The sequence below is a fragment of the Bubalus kerabau genome, chromosome 10 (assembly GCF_029407905.1).
Source record: "Bubalus kerabau isolate K-KA32 ecotype Philippines breed swamp buffalo chromosome 10, PCC_UOA_SB_1v2, whole genome shotgun sequence".
NCBI lineage: Eukaryota > Metazoa > Chordata > Mammalia > Artiodactyla > Bovidae > Bubalus > Bubalus kerabau.
Window position 1 is genome coordinate 69,871,040 of NC_073633.1, and position 23,736 is coordinate 69,894,775.

A 23,736-nucleotide genomic window follows, 5' to 3' on the forward strand; every position below is an offset into this window, starting at 1 on the left:
TGACCTTGAACGTGGAGTAGCTCCTCTAGGCCCTCCTGCGCCCGCGCAGCCACCACTCCTTGGGCGTGGGGTAGCTCCTCCCGGAGGCCGCCCCTGGCCTCCGGTGGGGTGTAGCTCCTCCTGGCCGCCACCCCTGACCTCGGACGCAAAGTAGCGTCTGAGGACTTAATGAGGACTTTAGGGGCACAAAATTTCAGTTAAGCAAGAGGAATAAGTTCTAACCAACAGATCATTGGTTGAATAGCTCACGGATGTCTGACCCTTGGCAGAGAAGCCCTGAAAACAGAGTGGTGGGGTGCCTAAAATGTCTCAAAAAGACACCTCTCCTGCCACAGGACACCTGGTTGGAGGTTGCCAATGCAGACCAGTGCACAGATGCTGATGTGAAATGAAAATATCTCCTTCCATATCAATAAACAAGAAATGTCACAGCCATCAGCAATTTCTGGCCTCCAAACATGAATGAGGGCTCCAAAAACTGATTCAGAGGATGCGGCCACGGCCCACGGTGATTGCTGTGGAGCTGGGAGATGAAGCAAGGTGAGCAGGGAAACAGGACCGGACCAGATAGCTGAAGTGCATGAGAAAGGAATGAATTCAACGAGCCCAGAGGCTCGCATCTTCCCATACACAGAATGCTGAATTCCTTAACTTGATAACCTGATCTTTGATGTTTAGACCGCCTGCTCCCTTTGTTGCAAACTTGTATACAGCCTGAGTCCCCTCCTGCCTCCTTTGGAGCAGTTTTCTCAGAGCTACTGAGATGCTGTCTGCCTGACTCAGAGTCCTAAACATTCCCACCAAATAAAATAACTCTCTACTTTCAGGTTGTGACTGTATTTTTTAGTCCACACTGGGCTGAGGCATAGGTAGCCCGGGTGCTGCTCAGGGCTTGGGGAAGAGAAGGAACACCTGGCTCTTTGTTAGAAGACCCCACAGCAAGAGTTACGCTTGATAGAATAGCATCTTTGCAAAGAAAATATTGTTAAGCAGTTGATCTCTGATTTAAAAAAAAAAAAGCCCAATTAGTGAGCAAACTATGTCCATTAAAAGATGAACCATGGCCTTTACATCCTTGGGAACCAGGTTCCTCTAAAGTTGACCTTATCACACTGAAGCTGGGAGTGATGCCTTTATGGACTAAGGATTGTCAAAAGGATATGGCAACAAAGTACAAGACTGTCACATCCTAAAATATACTCCAAAGAAGAACCATAATGGGAAAATGGCAGCCCTAACTGTAGGAAGAAAAACTGTATCACATTTCTGTAAATCTACATCTATATTGGAAATTTACTGGAAGCTTGACTTGCTGCCAGTATGGAAAGTTAAAAACCTTTCATAATAACAGACAACACTGTCATTAAACCAGACATTCCTTGTTATGCTGCTCATTTTCTCCCAGACAGTATATGAATGTCACAACAAAAATCATATTGGTAAAGGCTTTTGAGGCATCATGAAAACATGGGGATTCAAAGGCCAGAATGGCAACCCACTCCAGTACACTTGCTTAGAAAATTCCACGGACAGAGGAGCCTGGTAGGCTACAGTCCACCGGATCACAAAGAGTCAGACATGACTGAGTGACTTCACTTCACTTCACTTCACTACTACTCATGGTCAAACAAAAATCCACAGAAGTCCTAGAACAATTTCAACCAGTGATGTTGCCAGAGTCAGCCTGGAACTAAAATGCCTGGACATATGGGAAGCACAGATAGGACAGCATATGGACTGAAAGCACAATATAAGCTATGTAAATGGCTCTTTCAGTTCAGTTCAGTTCAGTTCAGTCGCTCAGTCCTGTCCGACTCTTTGCAACCCCATGAATCGCAGCACGCCAGGCTGCTGTCCATCACCAACTCCCGGAGTTCACTGTACCTGGACATAAAAATTGCTCAGAGATGCTCAGAGATTCTAAACTGCTCACAGATAAAGATTACTATTAAAATTTATTACTCCCTATGTATTTTCCTCATGGAGATGAAGAGGAACAACCATAAGATTTGTAAGATAAAAACATGTGCCCACCTAGCACACCTGCTATTATATTTGCCTATCCTCACTGGACAGGTAGAACCTCACATGTTCTTTGAGTTTTGATGGGCCAGGACAATAAAATTAGCCAGGATTTATATTCTCTGTTCTCAAGCACAGCAATACCATACGTGTTATCTTTGTCAAAGGCATAAATATATTACTCATTCTCCAACTAAACTCTGTTAGAAAAATTACTACTTAAAGGATTTCAACCCTGAATATTCATTGTAAGGACTGATGCTGAAGCTAAAGCCCCAGTACTCTGGCTACCTGATGCGAAGAACCAACTCACTGAAAAAGACCCTAATGCTGGGAAAGATTGAGGACAGGAGGAGAAGGGGGCAACAGAGGATGAAATGGTTGGATGTCATCACTGACTCATTGGATATAAGTTTGAGAAAACTCAGGGAGATAGTGAAGTACAGGGAAGCCTGGCATGCTGCAGTCCACAGGGTCACAAAGAGTTAGACATGACTTAGTGACTGAACAACAACAAATCAGTTAAGTAGATTGGATATGCCAAATTTAGAGGAACTGGCAGTTTGCATACTAGCAAAATCTTTGTAATTTGAAGGATTCATTCTTTTTTTTACTGCATATTTCCCAAGTTATCTTAAAGTGTTTGTAAATTTAACTTCTTGTATTTAAAAGAAAAATGAGGGAGTGTGGTCAAGATGGTGGAGTAGGAGAACCCTGAGTTCACCTTCTTCCACAGGCACACCAAAATTATAACTACTTACAGAGAAACTATTAATGAGAAAGACCTGGGGACTAGTAGAAATGATCTCTTACAACTAAAGATATAAAGAAGGAACCACAATGAGAGGGTAGGAGGGGCAGAGACATGGTCTAGCCAGGATTCATAGCCCTGGGGTGGGTGACCCACAAATAGAAGACAGTTACAATTGCAGAGGCTCACCCCAAGGAACACAGGGTCTGAATCCCACATCAAGCTCCCCAGCCTGCGGGTTCTACACCAGGAAGAGGAGTCACCAGAATGTCTCATGCTGAAGGCCAATGGGGCTTACTTTCTGGAGACCCACAGGGTTGTTTGAAATAGAGTCCACTTTTAAAGGGAGAACACAAAAGCTCATATACACCAGAGCTCAGGACAGAAGTAGTAATTCAAAAGAAGCCTGGGTCAGTCCCACCAACTGCTATTGGAAAGCTTCCTGGAAAGATAGGAGGCAACTGGAGCTCACCCTGGGGACAGAGACGTTGGCAGCATCCACTCTGGGGAATCATCTACCACGAGGACATTGTGCTGCCAAGTGCCATTTTGGAATCCTCCCTCTAGCTTATTAGTACCAGGACTAGGCCCACCCACCAGCCTGTTGGCATCAGTACTGGATCAAACAACTACCAGGCAAAGATTCAGCCCCACTTATGAAGTGGAATACTACTCAGCCATAAAAAAGAATGAAATCTTGCCATTTTCAAAAATGTGGATGGACCTAGAAGATATTATGCTAAGTGAAATAAGTCACACAAGAGAAAGACAAATACTATATTATTTCATTTACATGTAGAATCTAAGAAACAAAACACATGAACAAACATAACCAAATAGAAACAGAGTTATAGACACAGAGAACAAAAGCGTGGTTGCCAGAGGGAAGGGGGTGGGCAGAAGATAGAAATAGGTGAGGGAGATTAGGAGGTACAGAGTTCTAGATGCAAAATAAATGACTCATGGCATGAAATGTACAGTGTGGAGAATATAATCAATAATTACATAATATTTTTGAATGGTGACAGACTGTAATTAGACTTATTGTGGTGATAATTTTGAAATGTATAGCAATATACAATCACTATGTTGTGTATAATAACAGGAACTAACCTAGTGTTGTAGGCCAATTTTACTTCAAAAGCAAACTCATGGAGAAAGAGATTAGAAATGTGATTACCAGAGGCAGGGTGGGAGGAGGGGGGATTGGATGAAGGCTGTCAAAAGGTACAAACTTCCAGTTATAAGATAAATAAGTACTAGGAATGAAATGTACCACATGAGAAACATAATTAACACTTGTATGTTATATATGAAAGTTGTTAAGATAGTAAATCCTGAGAGTTCTCATCATAAGAAAAAAATTTCTATTTCTTTAAACTATATGAGATAATGGATGTTTGCTAAGCTTACTGTGGTAATCATTTTATGATGTATGTGAGTCAAATAATTATGCCATACACCTTACATTTATACAATGCTATATGTCAATTTTATCTCAATAAAACTGGAACCAAAAAAATTAAAAACATGAGTCAGTTCTAGAAATCTGCTGTATGACTATTGTACCTGAAGTCAACAATAATATATCAAACACTTAAAAATTTGTTGGGATTCCCAGGTGGCTCAGTAGTAAAGAATCCTCCTACCGATATGGAGTTTGATCCCTGGGTTGGGAAGATCGCCTGGAAAAGGAAATGACAACCCACTCCAGTATTCTTGCCCAAGAAATCCCATGGACACAGGAGCCTGGCAGGCTATAGTCCATAGGGTTGCAAAGAGTACGACACAACTGAGGGACTGAACATGCATGTGAAAATTTGTTAAGAGGGTAAATCTCATGTTAAGTGTTCTTTCCACAATAAAATAAAATACAAAAGTAATTGAATTGCCAAAGAATTCTAACTAATATCAGGGTTAGTCAAGACCCCAAGTCCAGAACTCTAAAGTGTGGGACAGATACCTTGCCACAATCATCAGATACTAGACTTGGGGATTTAAATTCCACACACTCTTGCTCAAAACTAAGCAGAAGAAGGAAATGGAACTATAAAAAGAAACATGAATCAGATTTTTGGTCAGCTCTATGGTGACATTAAGGCACAACAGTGGACCGATTCAATTCACAAACTTCCCTTTGGGAACAATACTAATGAGTAGAGAACCAGTGAATTTCCTCCCTACAAGTCAGTGTAATATCCTGACCCTTATACCTAACACAGTACAATCACACTTGGCCCTTTTCATAGCAAGAAAGGGAAAGGAAACACTCAGAATCACTTTAGTTTTGAATCTGCAGAACATTCCATACGTTCATATTCAATGCATGCTCCTTGAAAAAACAAACAGTACAACATGGTAAATCAACTATACTCCAATATAAAAATTAAAAAAAAAACAGTGGGACAACAGTATATAAAGTGTAGAATATTATAAAGTCTTTGCTCCCCACTTTGCTATGTATCCCTATACTTTGCTATCACTTTAATATGTACCTTCCCAGTGTGGTGTGCACACACACTCACGTGCACATGTATACACACAGTATTTGAAATAAATGGTGTTATCCTAACCACACCATTCTTCAATTTGTTTTCCTTACTTAAAATTTGTATACATGGACCTTAGTTTTTCTAATGACTGCCTAGTATTACATATGACTAAGTAATCACTCACTGAGGGAATACTTTTTATTTTATCTCCATTCTTGTTTCCATTTTTAAAATTTTTATTTAAAAGTAATGCACATTACTTGTTTTAGAAATTCAGACTGTGCAGAAAGTACCTAAAATGAGAAACAAAAATCTCCCACAACCAGCCCCACCACTCCCACTAATTAAACATTACTCAGAAGTTTAACTGTGGTGTTGGAGAAGACTCTTGAGAGTCCCTTGGACTGCAAGGAGATCCAACCAGTCCATTCTGAAGGCGATCAGCCCTGGGATTTCTTTGGAAGGAATGATGCTAAAGCTGAAACTCCAGTACTTTGGCCACCTCATGCGAAGAGCTGACTCATTGGAAAAGACTCTAATGCTGGGAGGGATTGGGGGCAAGAGGAGAAGGGGACGACAGAGGATGAGATGGCTGGATGGCATCACTGACTAGATGGATGTGAGTCTGAGTGAACTCCAGGAGTTGGTGATGGACAGGGAGGCCTGGCGTGCTGTGGTTCATGGGGTCGCAAAGATTCGGACACGACTGAGCTACTGATCTGATCTGATCTGATCTCAAAAACACTATATACACTTTCTTACATATCCACAATATTCTGGTTTGTATTTTTTAGTTTCCATAATTTAGGTTAATGAGAAATTAATGCTTTCTTAGGATGCCCTAAGAAAATCAAGTTTCTGAATCCGATGCACAGTGAACTCACTAAGGTAAAATGCCTTACGTAAATGTCTCTTCCAGCAGTCACCAGAACCCCTCTGTCTGAACGTGATTTTAATGAGTGGACTACAATAACCAGGGTCCCTCACCTCTAACATGCACAAGTCTATTCAGACTTGTGTACACATGCACAAACGATGCACACACACACATGACCAAGGGGAAAATGAAGTGACCCCTTCTACACAGTATAGTAATTGGTCACTGTAGCAATACTGGTAGGCTATCAAGATAAGTAGGGATGCTACCTATACAGAGAGCACAAAATCTATGCTGGCTTGGAAAAGGGTAAATGAGAACATCAGAGAGCTAGGAAAGTACCGGCTTGTTGGGAAGGGAACTGAAAACCACAAGCCCCTACCAACAGAAGCAGTATTTCATTCCAGGATGAAGTTCTGCTGGTTCCACCTCATCCCTTCTATCCTGGTGTATAAGACTCTCATTAACCTCCCCTTGCCTTCCCTATCATAACCAGTAGCGTCCTCCGGACTCGTGGGTCCCTAGGGTAGAAACTTCATAGGAAGTCCTCTTTCCCATCCTTCCTCTCCATCTTCCTTACTTCCACACCTCCCCCACAAATGCCTCTTCCACTAACTCCCCAAAGTTTTAACTTTAAGAACACACTTGTTTGGCCTAAAGCATATTCAGCACATAGCACAGTGTGTCTCATTTACAACAAATTCACACGTTAGAATCCTAATGCCCACTGATGTGATGGTGTTAGAAGCTGGGGCCTTTGGACAGTGATTGGGTCATGAGAGTGGATAAACAGGATTAGTGCTCTCATAAAGGAGAGCCCGCTGAGCTTCCTAGCCTCTTCTATCATGTGAGAACACAGTGAGGAAGGGCCAGCTATGAACCAGAAAGAGGGTCCTCACCAGAACACAACCATGCTGTTGATGTTGGACTTTAAAGCCTCCAGAAATGTGAGAAAAACATTTCTGTTGTTTATATGCCATTTGATTCATGGTATTTTGTTATAATAGTCCAAACAGACTAAAATAACCTGCTAAGAAATATGGGTTGGGTAAATGGATGATGAGTGGTTTAAATGAAAGGGTAATACTTCAAGACCTATGTGAGTTTTGATGGAACTCTAATATGACATGGAAAGACCATTCACCAAAATGAGTAACCAGTTATAACAAGCAGCTAATCACCCAAAAGATTATAAAAGTGAGAATGTTACATACACACCTTCCCCACCACCATCACCAACCAGCAAGCATAGAAGGGAGAAAATGTCAGAATGGAAAGATGATGGGCACTTGGCTCAGACAAATTTTGACTCCACCATTCTCTAGTTGGGAGACTTATATGGACAGCAGTGCACCAGGCAACAGGCTGAGGTCTGCTGTGGGGCTGGTTCCTCTGTTCAACAAATGCTTTTCGAATACCTACTATGTGCCAGGCAGAGGACCAGGTACAGGAGACATAACGGTGAGCAAACAAAGGCAGTCCCCATTCTCATGGAGCAGAGAGTCTAAGAAGTCAGTTGGAGGCAGCTCTTAATCAAATAATGTCACTAATGAAAATAAAGTTACATAGTGAGACATTAGCACATGGAACAGATGGACTCATCTAGACTTGGAGTGCTATGAGTGCCATGGGGGAGAGTGGCTCCAGAGTCTATCTACGATTAATTAGGTAAAGGAATGGTGAGGAAAACCATTCCAAATAAGGCACCTGTGCTTACAAAGGCTGTGATCAAAGTCTCAAACAATGCAAGTTCAGTGTGGCTTCCTGTTAGAGTGCCTGAGCTAGGGGTGGAGGGGAGGGTGGAGACTCAGTCAGATTTCTATTCTGAAAAGACCAGTGCATTTTAACAGGACCCCTGGGAGGTTGGGGCAGCCACAAGCAGAGCACTCTGTGTGTTCTGGGACCCTGGCTGCACCCCATCTATATGAGGACAGGTAGGCTGCCTTAACAGAACATTGGGAAGCAGGGACTGATGGACCTAAGAGACTGAATCCTCCAGCTCTGCGCTAGGAAGAGGCTCACTGATATGTGTGCGTGATCAAGCAGAGGGAGAATGCAGTAAAATCCCTAACTTCTAACTAGCAATGGGTCTAGATTAGGGTCAGCAAACTACAACCCAAGAGCCAAATCCAGCCAGCACCTATTTCTGGGCAGCCCACAAGTTAAGAATAGTTTTCACATTTTTAAATGGCTGAAAAAAAATCAAAAGAAGATGAATATTTTGTACCAGGTGAAAATTACATGAAATTCACATTTCAGTGTCTATAAATAAAGTTTTATGGGAAAACAATCATGCTTACTTATTTACTATCGTCCATGGCTGCTTTCACAACACAGCAGCAGAGCCAATAACTGCCACCAACACTAGGGTAGTGCTGCAAGGCTAAAATTATTTACTATCTGGCCCCTTATAGAACAAGGTTGCCCGTTCTTGGGCTAGTCAGAAGAGCCTATAAATCTGAGCGTGTGGTCAGACAACTGACAAATGAGCTTTAGTGGGAACAAGTGCAAAGTAATGCACATTGGGATAAAAATATACAAACTATTTATAAAATGAAGACAAGGCTCTGAGCTATGAGGTCACAGCTCAGAACTAAGCACAATGGCAAAGACTGAAGGCAGCTAGAGTAACAGTGTGTGAATTTCCTGCCCCATACTATAAGAATCAGTACACAATGCATGGGGTTGGCTGTCTGATGACACCCCTGGGTAGAAGCCTGGGGAATGATTTCAGGACAACTAAGCTAAAATTCAACCTAGAAGAAAGGCTATATTATTTTGCACTTTCACTTAAAAGTTATATACAGACATAGATAATGACAGTCTGCATATAATCTCCAGAAGAAATTAGTGATAAAGATTTAGAATGTGTGGTATTACTACTAGGCTACTGGGGGATGGGTTATCATCAAGACTTTGTCTTGTTTAACTTTATAGCCCCAGTCCCTAGTTCAATGACTGGCATATGATAAGCGTTCAAACAATATTTGTTGAATAAAAGGAGAGAAGGAAGGAAGAAAAGGAAGATGAGAAGGAAGGAGGGAAGGAGAGGAAGAGAGGGAGGACGAAGGAGGGAAAGAAGGAGGGAAACTGGATAGAACCTATAGAATTTGAAGGCTGAACAGGAGTTGAACACCCTCCAAGAATGGGGAAGAACATCCCAGTGGGAAAACAGAAGAATAAGAGGCCAGGAGAGACAATGAGGCTTGGAAAATATATCACAATAAAACTCCCTGTCACCTTTGCTCTATCTCCAAGGTAACTTGGTTTCTCATACCATCGGCCCTGTGAAGGGGCCAGGGCCACAGGAGAGGTGTGTCCTCCAGGACAATTAAGGTATCAGCCACACAGTAATTTCCTCAGGCTCTCTGGGCAGTAGGGCATACACTGATTTCTTCAGCCTGATACTCAGAGGTAGTTCCCACACCTGCAAAGCTGATAGAATTGACCTGGGACCTTGGCGGCTCTAGCAGGGTCATTGGGGGCCCTACCTCGTGTGGCCGCCTCCCTCTTGGACACCTCTGACCTCTTCCATTTCAAGGTAACAGGATTCACGTCTGGAGAGTTCCCAGAGAACACCCAGCCCCATGTGCTGCAGGCCCAAAAGGAACAAGGTGCCTTTCTCAGGTAAGATACTCTACCTGCCTGACAAACACTCAGCCAGGGCTCCAGAATCCAAATGTTCAGGGTTCTGGAATCTATTCTCGCTGCGAGGGAAACTCATCCTAGTAATGTGAAAGTCCTAGGCCCTGGGAATCCCCTCTGTCCCAAGCCAACCAGGACAGTTGGTCACCTGCCAGATGGATTCCTCATTTAATACACTGGGCTGGTTGGGGAGGAAGAAATTTCCCTCTGTCCCTCTTGAATTCATGTGGCTGGACTTAAAATTGATTGAAAACAAGAAACAAATTTAAATTCATGCCCATGGAAGACCCATAGAATGAGACCAAAGAAGTAGCCAAAGTAGGCAGGCTTTATACTGTTTTCTCTTTGGCTACACTGGGTCTTTGTTGCTGTACCCAGGCTTTTTCTACCTGTGGTCGCTAAGCCATGTCCACCTCTTTGCAACCCCGTGGACTGAAACCCACCAGGTTCCTCTGTCCATGGGAATTCCCAGGCAAGAATTCTGGAGTGGACTGCCACTTTCTTCTGTAGGAGGATCTTCCCACCCAAGGATCAAACCTGGGTCTCCTGCGTGGCAGGCAGATTCTTTATTGCTGAGCCACCTAGGAAGCCCCTCTAATTGCAGCGGCAGGGGCTACTTTTCCTTGCTTTGTGCAGCCTTCTCCTTGCAGTAGCTTCTCTTGTTGGGGAGCACAGGCTCCAGGTGCACGTGCTTCAGGAGTTGCAGCACACAGGCTCGCGCTGTATATGGCTCATGAGCTCGAGAGTGTGGGCTCAGTAGCCGTGGCACACAGGCTTATCTGCCCCACAGCATGTGGGATCTTCCTGGACCAGGGATCAAAACCATGTCCCCTGCACTGGCAGGCAGATTCTTAATCATTGGACCACCACTGGAAGAACTGGTGCTGAAGCTGAAGCTTCAATACTTTGGGCACCTGATGCAAAGAACAGACTCATTGGAAATACATGATGCTTGGAAATACTGAGAGCAAGAGGAGAAGCGGGTGACAAAGGATGAGATGGTTGGATGGCATCACTGACTCAGTGGACATGTGTGTGTGTGTGTGTGTGTGTGTGTGCGGGTGTTAGTACCTTAGTCATGTCTGACTCTTTGCAACCCCATGGACTCTAGCCTGCCAGGCTCCTCTGTCCATGAAATTCTCCAAATAAGAATACTGGAGTGGGTTCCCATTTCCTTCTCCAGGGGATCTTCTTGAACCCACGTCTCCTGCACTGCAGGCAGATTCTTTACCATCCAAGTTTGACCAAACTCCAAGAGATACTGGAGGACTGGGAAGACTGGCATGCTGCAGTTCATGGGGTTACAAAGAGTTGGACACAACTTAGCAACCGAACAACAACAACAACCAGGGAAGTCCATACTTCATACTTTTTAGACAAACTTTTTTGTGAGGAATTGACAGGACAAAGAAACTTAGGTTCTGGGTGCCCAATTCATGAAGAATCAAAACAGAGTTTTGGCTTGGAGCAGTAAGCTAAAGAAGTAGTGAAGGTTTGTTTACCTAGACTTCTCAGTTCCAATTCCCTATCTTTGGTGATAAGGTGTCCTTGTACCTGCAGATGTAGGGAGTGTAAGTTTCACAAGAAGAGATTTATTTCCGGCTTTCAGGAAGACAGAAGGTTCCGAGTGCCTCTTCTTCAGTTGGCCATAACTTTGATTCAAAATAAATAATATGCCATCGAGGCATATTTTTGGGGTGGCCTACCCAACAGTCTTCTTGTTCCACTGTTCGCAGACCTCATGTGGGCCTGCTCCAGAGAAACTGCTGCCTCCCAGAATGTGCAGAGTGGCTCCTTCTGGATCAGGGAAGGGACAGCATGGGCCAGTTGGGTCACTGGGAACAGAAGAGATCAAGAGGCCAAGGAGGAGGGGTTCCCGAGGAACCTCAACTATTGGAAACTTGGATCTAGGACTCTCATTTTTTATCTGGTGTCTCTATGTGTTTCTGTGTAAACAATGAGGATGAAACAGTACTTGGTATCAGGGCAAACCTTCAACATTTACAATGTTTGAAGACAGGGAAGAACTTTCAGGAAGACTGCCTGAAACATTCTTTGTGAGTAAGCAGAATGTGAGTTATTAAAATATAAATAACAAAGAGGAATATATAACTTTGTTGGTCAGTATAAAACAGTTGTAATAATTACAGTAATTTATATCTAATGACCATGTAGCATAGTGATTATGAGGCATTACTGTGTCATGTAAATCATACACAAAGATCTTTGTGATTAGGGTACTAAATTCTGCTCAGTCATGTGTGCACTTGTGGCCAGCTTAAAACCATTAAAAGTAATTTAGGTTGACTTAGTCTGGTTTTTTTGCTTCAGGGAATACAGAGAGTGAAATAGTAGGTGAACTTGTTTCATTTGATTCAGCAAGGACCAATATAAAGATACTTTAAAAAAAATAAACACCATCTTTATTTGTAAAAGAATTCTGGAAAAAGTCAAAGCACTTTGTAGATTTTAATCTAATCAATCCTCACAATAACCCCAGGAGGGAGTTTTTACACAACAGCTTTCTTTGTTTAAAGCCACCAGTTGTCAGAGGCCACAAAAAAGTCCCTTTGTCTGCCATTGCTTCTTTGTCCCAGTTTAATTCATAAATGTTGTAACATTCTTTGAAATGAGTCTAGTATAAATACAAACTACTAGCATATTAATAATCTCTAGTCATTATGAGACATATTGACCTCCCTGGTAAGAATTTCTTACAAATGACTTTACACACTAGCTTAAAGACATAGAAATATTTGTTAGAAAGGAATTTAAAGTCATGGATGAACTCTCTATAACAAAAATATTTTCATCTATTAATTCCATGTATTTACAGTGTTTCTGCTCTGAGCACAATGTCAGCTACTAAGGGCACACAGAGCCTAGGAGAGAAATAAAGTAATTGTAACAGTGAAACATATGTGGTGGTGATCAAGAGGTCTAAGTGACTCAAAACATGTTTAATAAACCAAAAATGGAGTGTAGCAATCCTAAGAAGGATATCAGATGACCAGCATTCGCCTGTACCCTTGGTTTGCAATTTGATTTAGGTGGCGTGGTCTTTAATAGTTCTCACTAGCAAAGTAGGTTAAGTGGATGTTTTACATAAAATCTCATTGGATTCTTAGAGTGTCGCTATGAAACCGGTAGGACAAATTTTATTTTCCACTATTAACACACAAGAAAATGAGCTCAGCAATAGTACACTGCTAGAGATCACAGTAAATAGATGGCAAAATTAGAAGCTAAAACCAGGTTTTCCAAATTCCGCCCTCATCTTCAAGTTTCCCCAGCCCAGCCACAACCTCCAAACTCCAGGACTGATGCGCTTAGTTCTTTTTATATATATACTTTTTTTTTTAAGTTGATATGTTGTATTTTTATTTTTATTCAGTTCAAGAAATTTTTTTTTTTTTTTTTTTTTTGGCAGAGCAGCATGAAGGATCTTAGTTCCCCAACCAGGGATCAAACCTGAGCCTGCTTGCAGTGGAAGGGCAGAGTGGTGAGTCTCAACTACTGGACTAGAGGGAAATCCTATGCTTAGTTCTTAAATTACTGTCCCAGCTGGGACCTCCTATTCCCTTTCATTTCAGCCAGACATGATTAGAGAAATCCATAGGAATATTTAATTAAAAATTTTTTTAAAAAGACAGAAACAAAGATATGAAAACTACGAACTTGTTTGAAAGTAGGTTTGGCTCACAGGTTGGTGAAATGGTAGATGGTCTCTAGAGCCAGAAATCTCCTTTATCTCTTCCCTGGCCAAGAAGGCAACTGCCTGTCCTCAGGTAATCTATTTCTGGTATTTCTTCTCCCCTGGAGGAGAGGTTAAACTGAATCTCCAGCCACTGTGTTACTGAGTAATCCACGGAAAGACGAAAGCATTATCTTCACCAGAGTTGTGTATCACATCACTAACTCTTGTTCATACCCATCCAACAGCTTTCATCCCCTCCTAAAAAAGGTAAGGGAACATATTCCAAAAACATCCTATAGGAACTTCCTACAGCCACATACTCCAACAGACAAAAGAGTTCTCAGGATGGGGAATATGCAGCATTTGAACCTGTCAACTGAGTAGATGAAACACCTTTTCTACATTTCAATTAAAAAAAAAAAATTTTTTTCCCCTTCCATTCCCAAACAGGATTTCACAGGACAATGCAGAGGTCTCAAATTGTTGGCAAATCTTTAATATATGAAACAGAGATCTCTCCTAATATATCCCAAGAAGTCTAGATATTTTTCTGCAGATTATTCCATTTTTATGCAGAAAGAAACCAAGAGGGATAGTGTAGAGTGATAGTTAAGAGCTTGAGCTCTGAAACCAAACTGATCTGAAATTGAGTTCCTGCTCTGTTTGCAGCACGACTCTGGCCAAGTTACCTAATCTCCCTGAGATTCTATGTCTCCATCTACGTAAAAAATAGTAATCACTGGCATTGATAGAGTACTTACTATGTGCTAGGAACTAGGTATGCTAAGTTTTACATGCTGTATATACATTAATCCTTATTAAGGCCCTGTGAAGCAGGTATGATTATCACTTCCACTTCATAGGTAAGAAAATTGAAGCACAAAGAGGTTAAACAGTTCGCCAGAGATTATATGACTCTAAGTGGTGAAACCAGGATGCAAACACAAGCAGTCTGATTCCCACATCCATGCTTTGTATCACTAGTGATTGTATCCTAATGATGCTGTAAGTATTAAATGAACTCAGGTAAATCAAATCCCTTGCCTAGTGCCTGGCACATAAACAAGCCTTAAGTAAATGTTAGCTGTAGTATTATTTTTAGCACTGTCATTTGTTCCAAGAGATATCTGGGCCAGAAAACAGGTTTTGACATAGGATATTTTGCATCTATTCCAGTTAACTGCCCTGAGATATGTGTCCTGAAATCGAATTGACCGGTCTCTGCTATTACCTAAACCATCTGTATGTTATAGGTTACCTGGTTGAGAGATAGGCTAAATGGTTGACAACTTTTTCCATTTGCCCAGGCAAAGTATTAAAAAGTATTAAGTCTCATATAAAAGAATGGCATACTGATCAAGAGCTAGAATACTTGCAGGAAGCACTCCGCTCATAAACGGGTTATGTTTCAAAAGCTGATTATCTATTGTTATAAATTCTGAATATGTAGATATAAGGTTGAAAATGGTAGTTACCTTTCAAGACTAGTCACAGAAATCTATTTATTTAGCCCCCTTTAAAATTCAATGATAGAAATCATGCCACTAACTCAAGGCAGGCCTAGGAACAAGAGTTCATGTGATAAAAGAATAAGAAAGGTGTCTTTTCTGGAACAGAGGAAGGTTGATATCGACTATATTAGTCATCTATTGCTGTGTAACAACTTATCCCAAAACTTACCATATTTTAGCTTTTCCCAACAAAGTTTACTGTAAATATCAAAAACAAACAAAACACATGCTCTTGCCTCATCTTGTTTTTAAAAACGTCTATCTCCATTCCTTAATGGAATCTCATTTGCAAAATTTTTATTAAAGAGTGATCACATTCCTGAAATACTTTATTCATTTGTTATTTCTCATTAGTAGGATTTCAGGCAATATAACAAACTAAAAGTACTAACAACAAATAAACTACTCCCAATCTGGATGGATGAATATTAGAATTAAGGAAGCAACCTTCAGGAAAATTTCTTCCTTCTGTTGATAATGACCGAGGTCCCCTGGTTATTAAATACTCTGGGTCTAGGGAACTAGGGGATCACTAATCCAGTTTTCCTAACCTGACTCCCATGACTGCAGTTCTGTAGGAATATTGTGGCCATTCAAAGGTGAGTTGCAACTGAGACATGCAAGATTCTAAAGTGTCATCTGGATCTTCAGAGGAAAATGATGTTTATATGACTTTTTATTGTATTTTCTATAACTTAAAATGTGATAATTTATATAGATTGTTGTTAAAATATATTTATAAACACTGGATTAATGGGAGTTTGCACTAGTCTCCTAACACTGCTGTTGTTTTAATCTTATTTGAGTCTGAAACCCATTTGAGAATACGATGAGGGCTAACAGACTTACTCAAGAAAATACATATATCCACAAAATTTTGCATGTAGTTTTAAGGCCTCCAAATCCCCTAAGACTCACCTGGAGAATCGCCAGAGAAGCAGAAGGTGGGGCTTACTGTCATTTCATTTTGTCATTAAAATTAGATCTAAATTAGAAGCTACTACTAAAAACTTAATTCTTTTTAAACCTTGTTGTTAAATAGAATCAACAGCCAGTACAGATACTTTTACAGTAAGTTTGCTACTTACAAACAAATTCCATTCTGCGAGCATGTTTGCAAGTCCAATTTGTTCCCATTAGCCTAGGTACCCAACTAACACAATGGGCTCTATAGTTCAGTTCAGTTGCTCAGTCGTGTCCGACTCTTTGCAACCCCATGAACCACAGCACGCCAGGCCTCCCTGTCCATCACCAACTCCCAGAGTTCACTCAGACTCATGTCCATCCAGTCAGTGATGCCATCCAGCCATCTCATCCTCTGTCGTCCCCTTCTCCTCCTGCCCCCAATCCCTCCCAGCATCAGAGACTTTTCCAATGAGTCAACTCTTCACATGAGGTGGCCAAAGTACTGGAGTTTCAGCTTTAGCATCATTCCTTCCAAAGAACACCCAGGGCTGATCTCCTTCAGAATGGACTGGTTGGATCTCCTTGCAGTCCAAGGGACTCTCAAGAGTCTTCTCCAACACCACAGTTCAAAAGCATCAATTCTTTGGTGCTCAGCCTTCTTCACAGTCCAACTCTCACATCCATACATGACCACAGGAAAAACCATAGCCTTGACTAGACGAACCTTTGTTGGCAAAGTAATGTCTCTGCTTTTGAATATACTATCTAGGTTGGTCATAACTTTCCTTCCAAGGAGTAAGTGTCTTTCAATTTCATGGCTGCAGTCACCATCTGCAGTGATTTTGGAGCCCACAAAAATAAAGTCTGACACTATTTCCACTGTTTCCCCATCTATTTCCCATGAAGTGATGGGACCAGATGCCATGATCTTCGTTTTCTGAATGTTGAGCTTTAAGCCAACTTTTTCACTCTCCACTTTCACTTTCATCAAGAGGCCTTTTAGTTCCTCTTCACTTTCTGCCATAAGGGTGGTGTCATCTGCATATCTAAGGTTATTGATATTTCTCCCGGCAATCTTGATTCCAGCTTGTGTTTCTTCCAGTCCAGCGTTTCTCATGATGTACTCTTCATATAAGTTAAATAAGCAGGGTGACAATATACAGCCTTGACATACTCCTTTTCCTATCTGGAACCAGTCTGTTGTTCCATGTCCAGTTCTAACTGTTGCTTCCTGACCTGCATACAGGTTTCTCAAGAGGCAGGTCAGGTGGTCTGGTATTCCCATCTCTTTCAGAATTTTCCACAGTTGATTGTGATCCACACAGTCAAAGGCTTTGGCATAGTCAATAAAGCAGAAATAGATGTGTTTCTGGAACTCTCTTGTTTTTTCCATGATCCAGCAGATGTTGGCAGTTTGATCTCTGGTTCCTCTGTCTTTTCTAAAACCAGCTTGAACATCAGGAAGTTCACGGTTCACATATTGCTGAAGCTTGGCTTGGATAATTTTGAGCATTACTTTACTAGCATGTGAGATGAGTGCAATTGTGCGGTAGTTTGAGCATTCTTTGGCATTGCCTTTCTTTGGGATTGGAATGAAAACTGGCCTTTTCCAGTCCTGTGGCCACTGCTGAGTTTTCCAAATTTGCTGGCATATGGAGTGCATCACTTTCACAGCATCATCTTTCAGGATTTGAAGTAGCTCAACTGGAATGCCATCACCTCCACTAGCTTTGTTCGTAGTGATGCTTTCTAAGGCCCACTTGACTTCACATTCCAGGATGTCTGGCTCTAGGTCAGTGATCACACCATCGTGATTATCTGGGTTGAAGATCTTTTTTGTACAGTTCTTCTGTGTATTCTTGCCACCTCTTAATATCTTCTGCTTCTGCTATAGTACTGTACTGTAATAGGTTTATAATACTTCATAATACTTGTTACACAAATAATGCATAAAAACAAACACAAAAATAAACATTTTTAATCTTATAGTACCTTGAAAAGTACAGTGGTACAGTACAACAGCTGGCATACAGGGGTTGGCACTGAGTGAACAGGCAAGAAGAGTTACTGACTGGAGGGAGAGGAGGTGGGAGCTGATGGTGCTGAAGGATTGTCAGCAACAGGAGATGGAGGGCAAACTGCAATTTCACTCACACCTGACATTAATGGCACAGGTTCCGATTCCTTGCTGGATTCAAGTCTATCTACATTCTTGAAAAAAAAAAAAATGATCTAGTGATGTCTGGGTAGTACTATATACCAGCTACATCACTGCTGCTTTTAAACCTGCTTCCTGACATCCTGAGCTTAAAGTAAAGATACTGTAGCACTATACTCTATATAGTATCATACAGTAAAGTACACAAAAGCACAACCACTTGTAGAGCATGCACATATATGATAATGTATGCCAGACACGTGAACTAACCTATGTGATTAGACGGTGGGAAAGCATGGAAAGCATGTTCGCATCTTTGAAAGTTCACATCTTTGACCGGTCATAACCTGAAGGTTGGTATGTAGGGGACTTACCGTACTATATATAGTTCCTGTGCTTGGGTTTAGACCATACTGTAAATACCTTGGCGGCAAAAGGAACCTGATAGGGAGCACGCAGATAACACGTATTTGCTGAAAAACAACAGTAAATACAAAGCAGGACACTGAACTGCTTGCGACCACAAGCCTTGCCCTCTCCGAGCTGATCTGACTGTGCAGCAAATTTTGCCAACCTGCCAGAGAGGTAGCAACTCTAATGGCAGAAAAGCTGCTCAATTTAGCAAGAAAGGGTTACATTCTCCTATCGCCAAGCATCCGAAACCCAGATCTCAATCAAAGATTCTCTAGGCCGTCCTTCAGCGGAGCGAACTCCCGGCAGCAACGCCCAACCTCGGGTGGGCGGGACCGTAGAAATCTACTCACTAAATCCGAGGACTCCGGCTCTCTCCGACCCGGCCTCCCAGCCTCGGGAAGTGGAGAGCCGGTTGAGAGGCGGGGGGACGTGGCGCGCGCCCCTGCCCTGCCCCGCCCCTCGTGTGCGCCTCTGCCGGGCGCGCCAGGCCTGCGTGTCCTCGCGCCCACCCCTCCCTGGCGCGGCTCGTCCGCGGCCGCTCCAGCGCACGCGCGCGGCTTCGCGCAGGGCGGGGAGAGGCGGCGGCCGTGGGCGCCCGGCCCCGAACCTGTCAGACTCGGGAAGCCGGCCTGGAGCGGCGGCGCTGCAGGCTCGAGGACCGCCCCGCTCCTTCGCGGCCCCGGGCCGAGATGCGCGAGTCGGCCCCGCGGAGCCGGCCGGGGGCGGGGAGATGAGCGGCGGCCCGGCAGCGGCACCCCAGGTAGAGCGCTGCCCTCTTTCGGAGCCCCGGCGCCCCCCGCCGCCCCGGGCTTCGGAACTTGTGGGCTCTGTCGGGCCGCCTTTAATTTATAATGTGTTTCGTTTCCCACAGAATGAGGAGGGACGCGCCGCAGTGCCACTGGGAACTGGCTTTCGAGTGAAGTAGGAGTCTCCGGCCGTCCGCCTGCACCCAGCCGCTCGGCGCCGCGGCCGCTCAGCCAGTGCTATGGCCGGATCCGGCGCGTGGAAGCGCCTCAAATCAATGCTGAGGAAGGATGATGCGCCGCTGTTCTTAAATGACACCAGCGCCTTTGACTTCTCGGACGAGGTGGGCGACGAGGGGCTTTCTCGGTTTAACAAACTTCGAGTTGTGGTGGCCGACGATGGTTCCGAAGCCCCGGAAAGGCCTGCTAACGGGGCGCACTCGGCCCTCCAGGCCGACGATGACTCCTTGCTGGACCAGGACTTACCTTTGACCAACAGTCAGCTGAGTTTGAAGGCGGACCCCTGTGACAACTGCAGCAAGCGGAGAGAGTTGTTGAAGCAGAGAAAGGTGAAAACCAGATTGACCATTGCTGCCGTTCTTTACTTGCTTTTCATGATTGGAGAGCTTGTAGGTGAGTTGTGTTGCCAACTCACTTTCCACTTACCTTGCCTACTGCTTTGGGGTTTAAACTTGCTTTTTAGGAAGCTTGTTATTTATCGAGATACTGATCTGGTGATGTGCCGAGGCCTCACAAACTGCAGATCAGCCTAGGTACAACATAAACTTCCAAAGATAACTTTGACATTTTTTCTAGTTCTCTGAACACCATGTCATCTACTGTAAAGTTAAGGACATTATCTTCATTATATATCATGAAACTTCCTGTTTCAGAAAAAAAAATCTGATAAAACACTAGGTTAATTTTTGCAGCGTTTAAAATAGCAAATGATTCTAAAATTACTTAGAAAAATAACATTTTACAGTGTGAAGGGACCTTACTGAACACCTGCTCCACCTTTTTTAAGAGATCTGAGGGCACAGAGGTTAAATAGATTATGAGGACACTTAAGTAAGTGAAGATCTGCCGTCCCATTGTCTTGATTTTTTTTCCCTCTGCCATTGAATTTAGTGGTTGTTTACTATTTCCTTTTGTATTTGTATCCAGGAAATTTGCATAGCTAAATACTACTAACTAACCTCAAAGTTTTTCATTTTAAGGAGGATCTGAAAGCCAGACGTCTTCCCCAGATTTTATGATTTTGGCTTTTTCACTTTTTAATTATTCAAGTAATGCAGTTTTACTATAAAATACATTCTCCATTTAGAGATTAATTTGAGTCACAGTAGTATAACTGCTAACTTCTCTAAGAGATAATTGATGAAGTTACATTAAAGAAAGGAGATTATTCTCTTGTGTTCTCCTTTTTTATATTTTGCCACGCCCTGGGGCTTCTGGGATCTTAGTTCCTGGACCAGGGACTCAACTTCTCAGGTAGTCTGAACCACTGGACTGCCAGGAAATTCCCTCCTGTGTTCTCTTAATGAAGAACCATGATGAGAACAGAGAAAGCCATCTGGATTTAAGATGCTGGCTGGAGGTTATGTGCAGAAAAATTATGTACGTTTCCTAAGTCGTTTCATACCACTCCTCCCCAGTGCTCACTTCAGCCGTGCTAACCTTCTTTCTCCCTTTGACTCAGAAAGCTCTTTTCCTGCCCATAACACCTTCAAACTGACTGGCCCCTCTACATCAGTGGCTTTCAAACTTTTTTGATCTCACTGTAGTAAGATACACGCTTAACATAGTAACCTATGTAGGCATGCATGCATACATATGTAAGTATGTTCAGACACATACACATATGTATAAATATATGTATAACTAAAACAAAAGTTGCACATCATGTGATGTGTTCTACTGTTTGTTCAATTATGGTCCAGCCCATAATTGATTTCATGGTCTAGGAATGGGTCACAGCCCGCAATTTGAAAAACACAGCTTTATATGGACTGCCTTTTCCCAAAACATTCTTGGATGACTTCTTGTCATTATGTCTCATCTCAGAAGATACCTCTTAGAAACCTTTCTGACTGCCTATAGGTCTTTTCTCCCCTGTTCCTTCCCCCACTTTAAAAGCCCTCAGACTATCTTGCTTGTATATTCACTTGTTTAGTATCAGCATCCACTGAAATATAAGCTCAGTTACCAGCACACAGCACAATGACTAGCAAAGAGTATACATTCAATAAATTTTTGTTTAATTAATAATTACTGTTTGAGAATTATAAATGTTTACACTGTAAAGAAAGGAGTAGAAGCTGAGATCAGATAAGGTATGCTCTCAGCAGACTGATGCCCAAATTCACATGAACAGGGAGTCATTCAGTTAATATTGAATATTTGAAGTTAAATCACATTTAATCACAATTTCCCCCTTAAAATTAGAGTTTACACCTATAAAAATTACTAGGATATAATTGCCCTGACATTTTTTAAGTCTCTTACTTGGTAAATGATGTTTTGTGAAAGGTACAATAAGCATTTCTTTTCAAATACTAACTTGATTTTCAAGTATGAAAATCTTGTCAAACACTGTAGAGATGCTAGTACTTAGAATAGACGTTAACAATATTATTCAGAATGTTCCATAGAATTAAATGGTAAACAGTAGAGCATTTATTGCAATATGTCAAAAGCATTTATTTAGAAATAAAACATCTTATATGTGAACCGTGAACTTCCTGATGTTCAAGCTGGTTTTAGAAAAGACAGAGGAACCAGAGATCAAATTGCCAACATCCACTGGATCATGGAAAAAACAAGAGAGTTCCAGAAAAACATCTATTTCTGCTTTATTGACTATGCCAAAGCCTTTGACTGTGTGGATCACAATCAACTGTGGAAAATTCTGAAAGAGATGGGAATACCAGACCACCTGACCTGCCTCTTGAGAAATCTGTATGCAGGTCAGGAAGCAATAGTTAGAACTGGACATGGAACAACTGACTGGTTCCAAATAGGAAAAGGAGTATGTCAAGGCTGTATATTGTCACCCTGTTTATTTAACTTATATGCAGAGTACATCATGAGAAACGCTGGACTGGAAGAAACACAAGCTGGAATCAAGATTGCCAGGAGAAATATCAATAACCTCAGATATGCAGATGACACCACCCTTATGGCAGAAAGTGAAGAGGAACTAAAAGGCCTCTTGATGAAAGTGAAAGAGGAGAGTGAAAAAGTTGGCTTAAAGCTCAACTTTCAGAAAACAAAGATCATGGCATCCGGTCCCATCACTTCATGGGAAATAGATGGGGAAACAGTGGAAACAGTGTCAGACTTTATTTTTTGGGCTCCAAAATCACTGCAGATGGTGACTGCAGCCATGAAATTAAAAGACGCTTACTCCTTGGAAGGAAAGTTATGACCAACCTAGATAGTATATTCAAAAGCAGAGACATTACTTTGCCAACAAAGGTTCGTCTAGTCAAGGCTATGGTTTTTCCTGTGGTCATGGATGTGAGATTTGGACTGTGAAGAAGGCTGGGCACCGAAGAATTGATGCTTTTGAACTGTGGTGTTGGAGAAGACTCTTGCGAGTCCCTTGGACTGCAAGGAGATCCAACCAGTCCATTCTGAAGGAGATCAGCCCTGGGATTTCTTTGGAAGGAATGATGCTAAAGCTGAAACTCCAGTACTTTGGCCACCTCATGCAAAGAGTTGACTCATTGGAAAAGTCTCTGATGCTGGGAGGGATTGGGGACAGGAGGAGAAGGGGACAACAGAGGATGAGATGGCTGGATGGCATCATTGACTCAATGGACGTGAGTCTGAGTGAACTCCGGGAGTTGGTGATGGACAGGGAGGCCTGACGTGCTGCGATTCATGGGGTTGCAAAGAGACACGACTGAGCGACTGAACTGAAGTGAACTGATGTAGGAAGTATGGAGTAATTTTTAAAATGAAATAATTTAAAAATCTGAAAGAGGATACTTGATTTTGAATCTTGGGTTTGCTCTGAGACGTTCTTTCCATTCAGAAATGGAAAGGTCAGTTCTTTCCATTCAGGAAGTATTTCTTGGTATATTTACTGTGTATCAGGCAGTGTGCTGTGGTGTTCCAGATATACAATGGAGAACAAAACTATTATGATCCCTACTATCTAAAATACTTAATCTAATGTTTGGAGGACATTATGTCCTTATGTCCTTTCTTTCCATTCAGAAAGGTCAGTTCTTTCCATTCAGCAAGTATTTCTTGGTATACTTACTGTGTACCAGGCAGTGTGCTGCGGTGTTCCAGATACACAATGGAGAACAAAACTATTATGATCTCTACTATCTAAAACACTTAATCTAATGTTTGGAGGGCATTATGTCCTCCTGTAATGGAGAACACAGATGTTAAACATGCAAGTAAATTTAAAATGCAAGTGGTTTTAAGTACTGTGAAGAAAAAGAACAAGATACTATAGGACATAGTAATCAATAGGACATGGTTTATATATGAACCAGATA

The 23,736-nt window shown here is 42.2% G+C and overlaps 1 protein-coding gene and 1 pseudogene across 1 annotated transcript in view; both read left to right on the forward strand.

Annotated features, from left to right (window-relative positions):
* Window positions 1-530: 530 nt before the first annotated feature.
* On the forward strand, window positions 531-19,398 carry LOC129622114 (39S ribosomal protein L3, mitochondrial-like; annotated as a pseudogene).
* SLC30A4 (solute carrier family 30 member 4) overlaps window positions 18,944-23,736 on the forward strand; it is a 30,558-nt gene continuing 25,765 nt past the window's right edge. Inside the window, exons 1-2 of the mRNA XM_055538065.1 lie at window positions 18,944-19,233; window positions 19,345-19,849. Coding sequence (XP_055394040.1) covers window positions 19,459-19,849 — 391 coding nt within the window. The 5' untranslated portion in view covers window positions 18,944-19,233; window positions 19,345-19,458. The remainder of the gene's footprint in view (window positions 19,234-19,344; window positions 19,850-23,736) is intronic.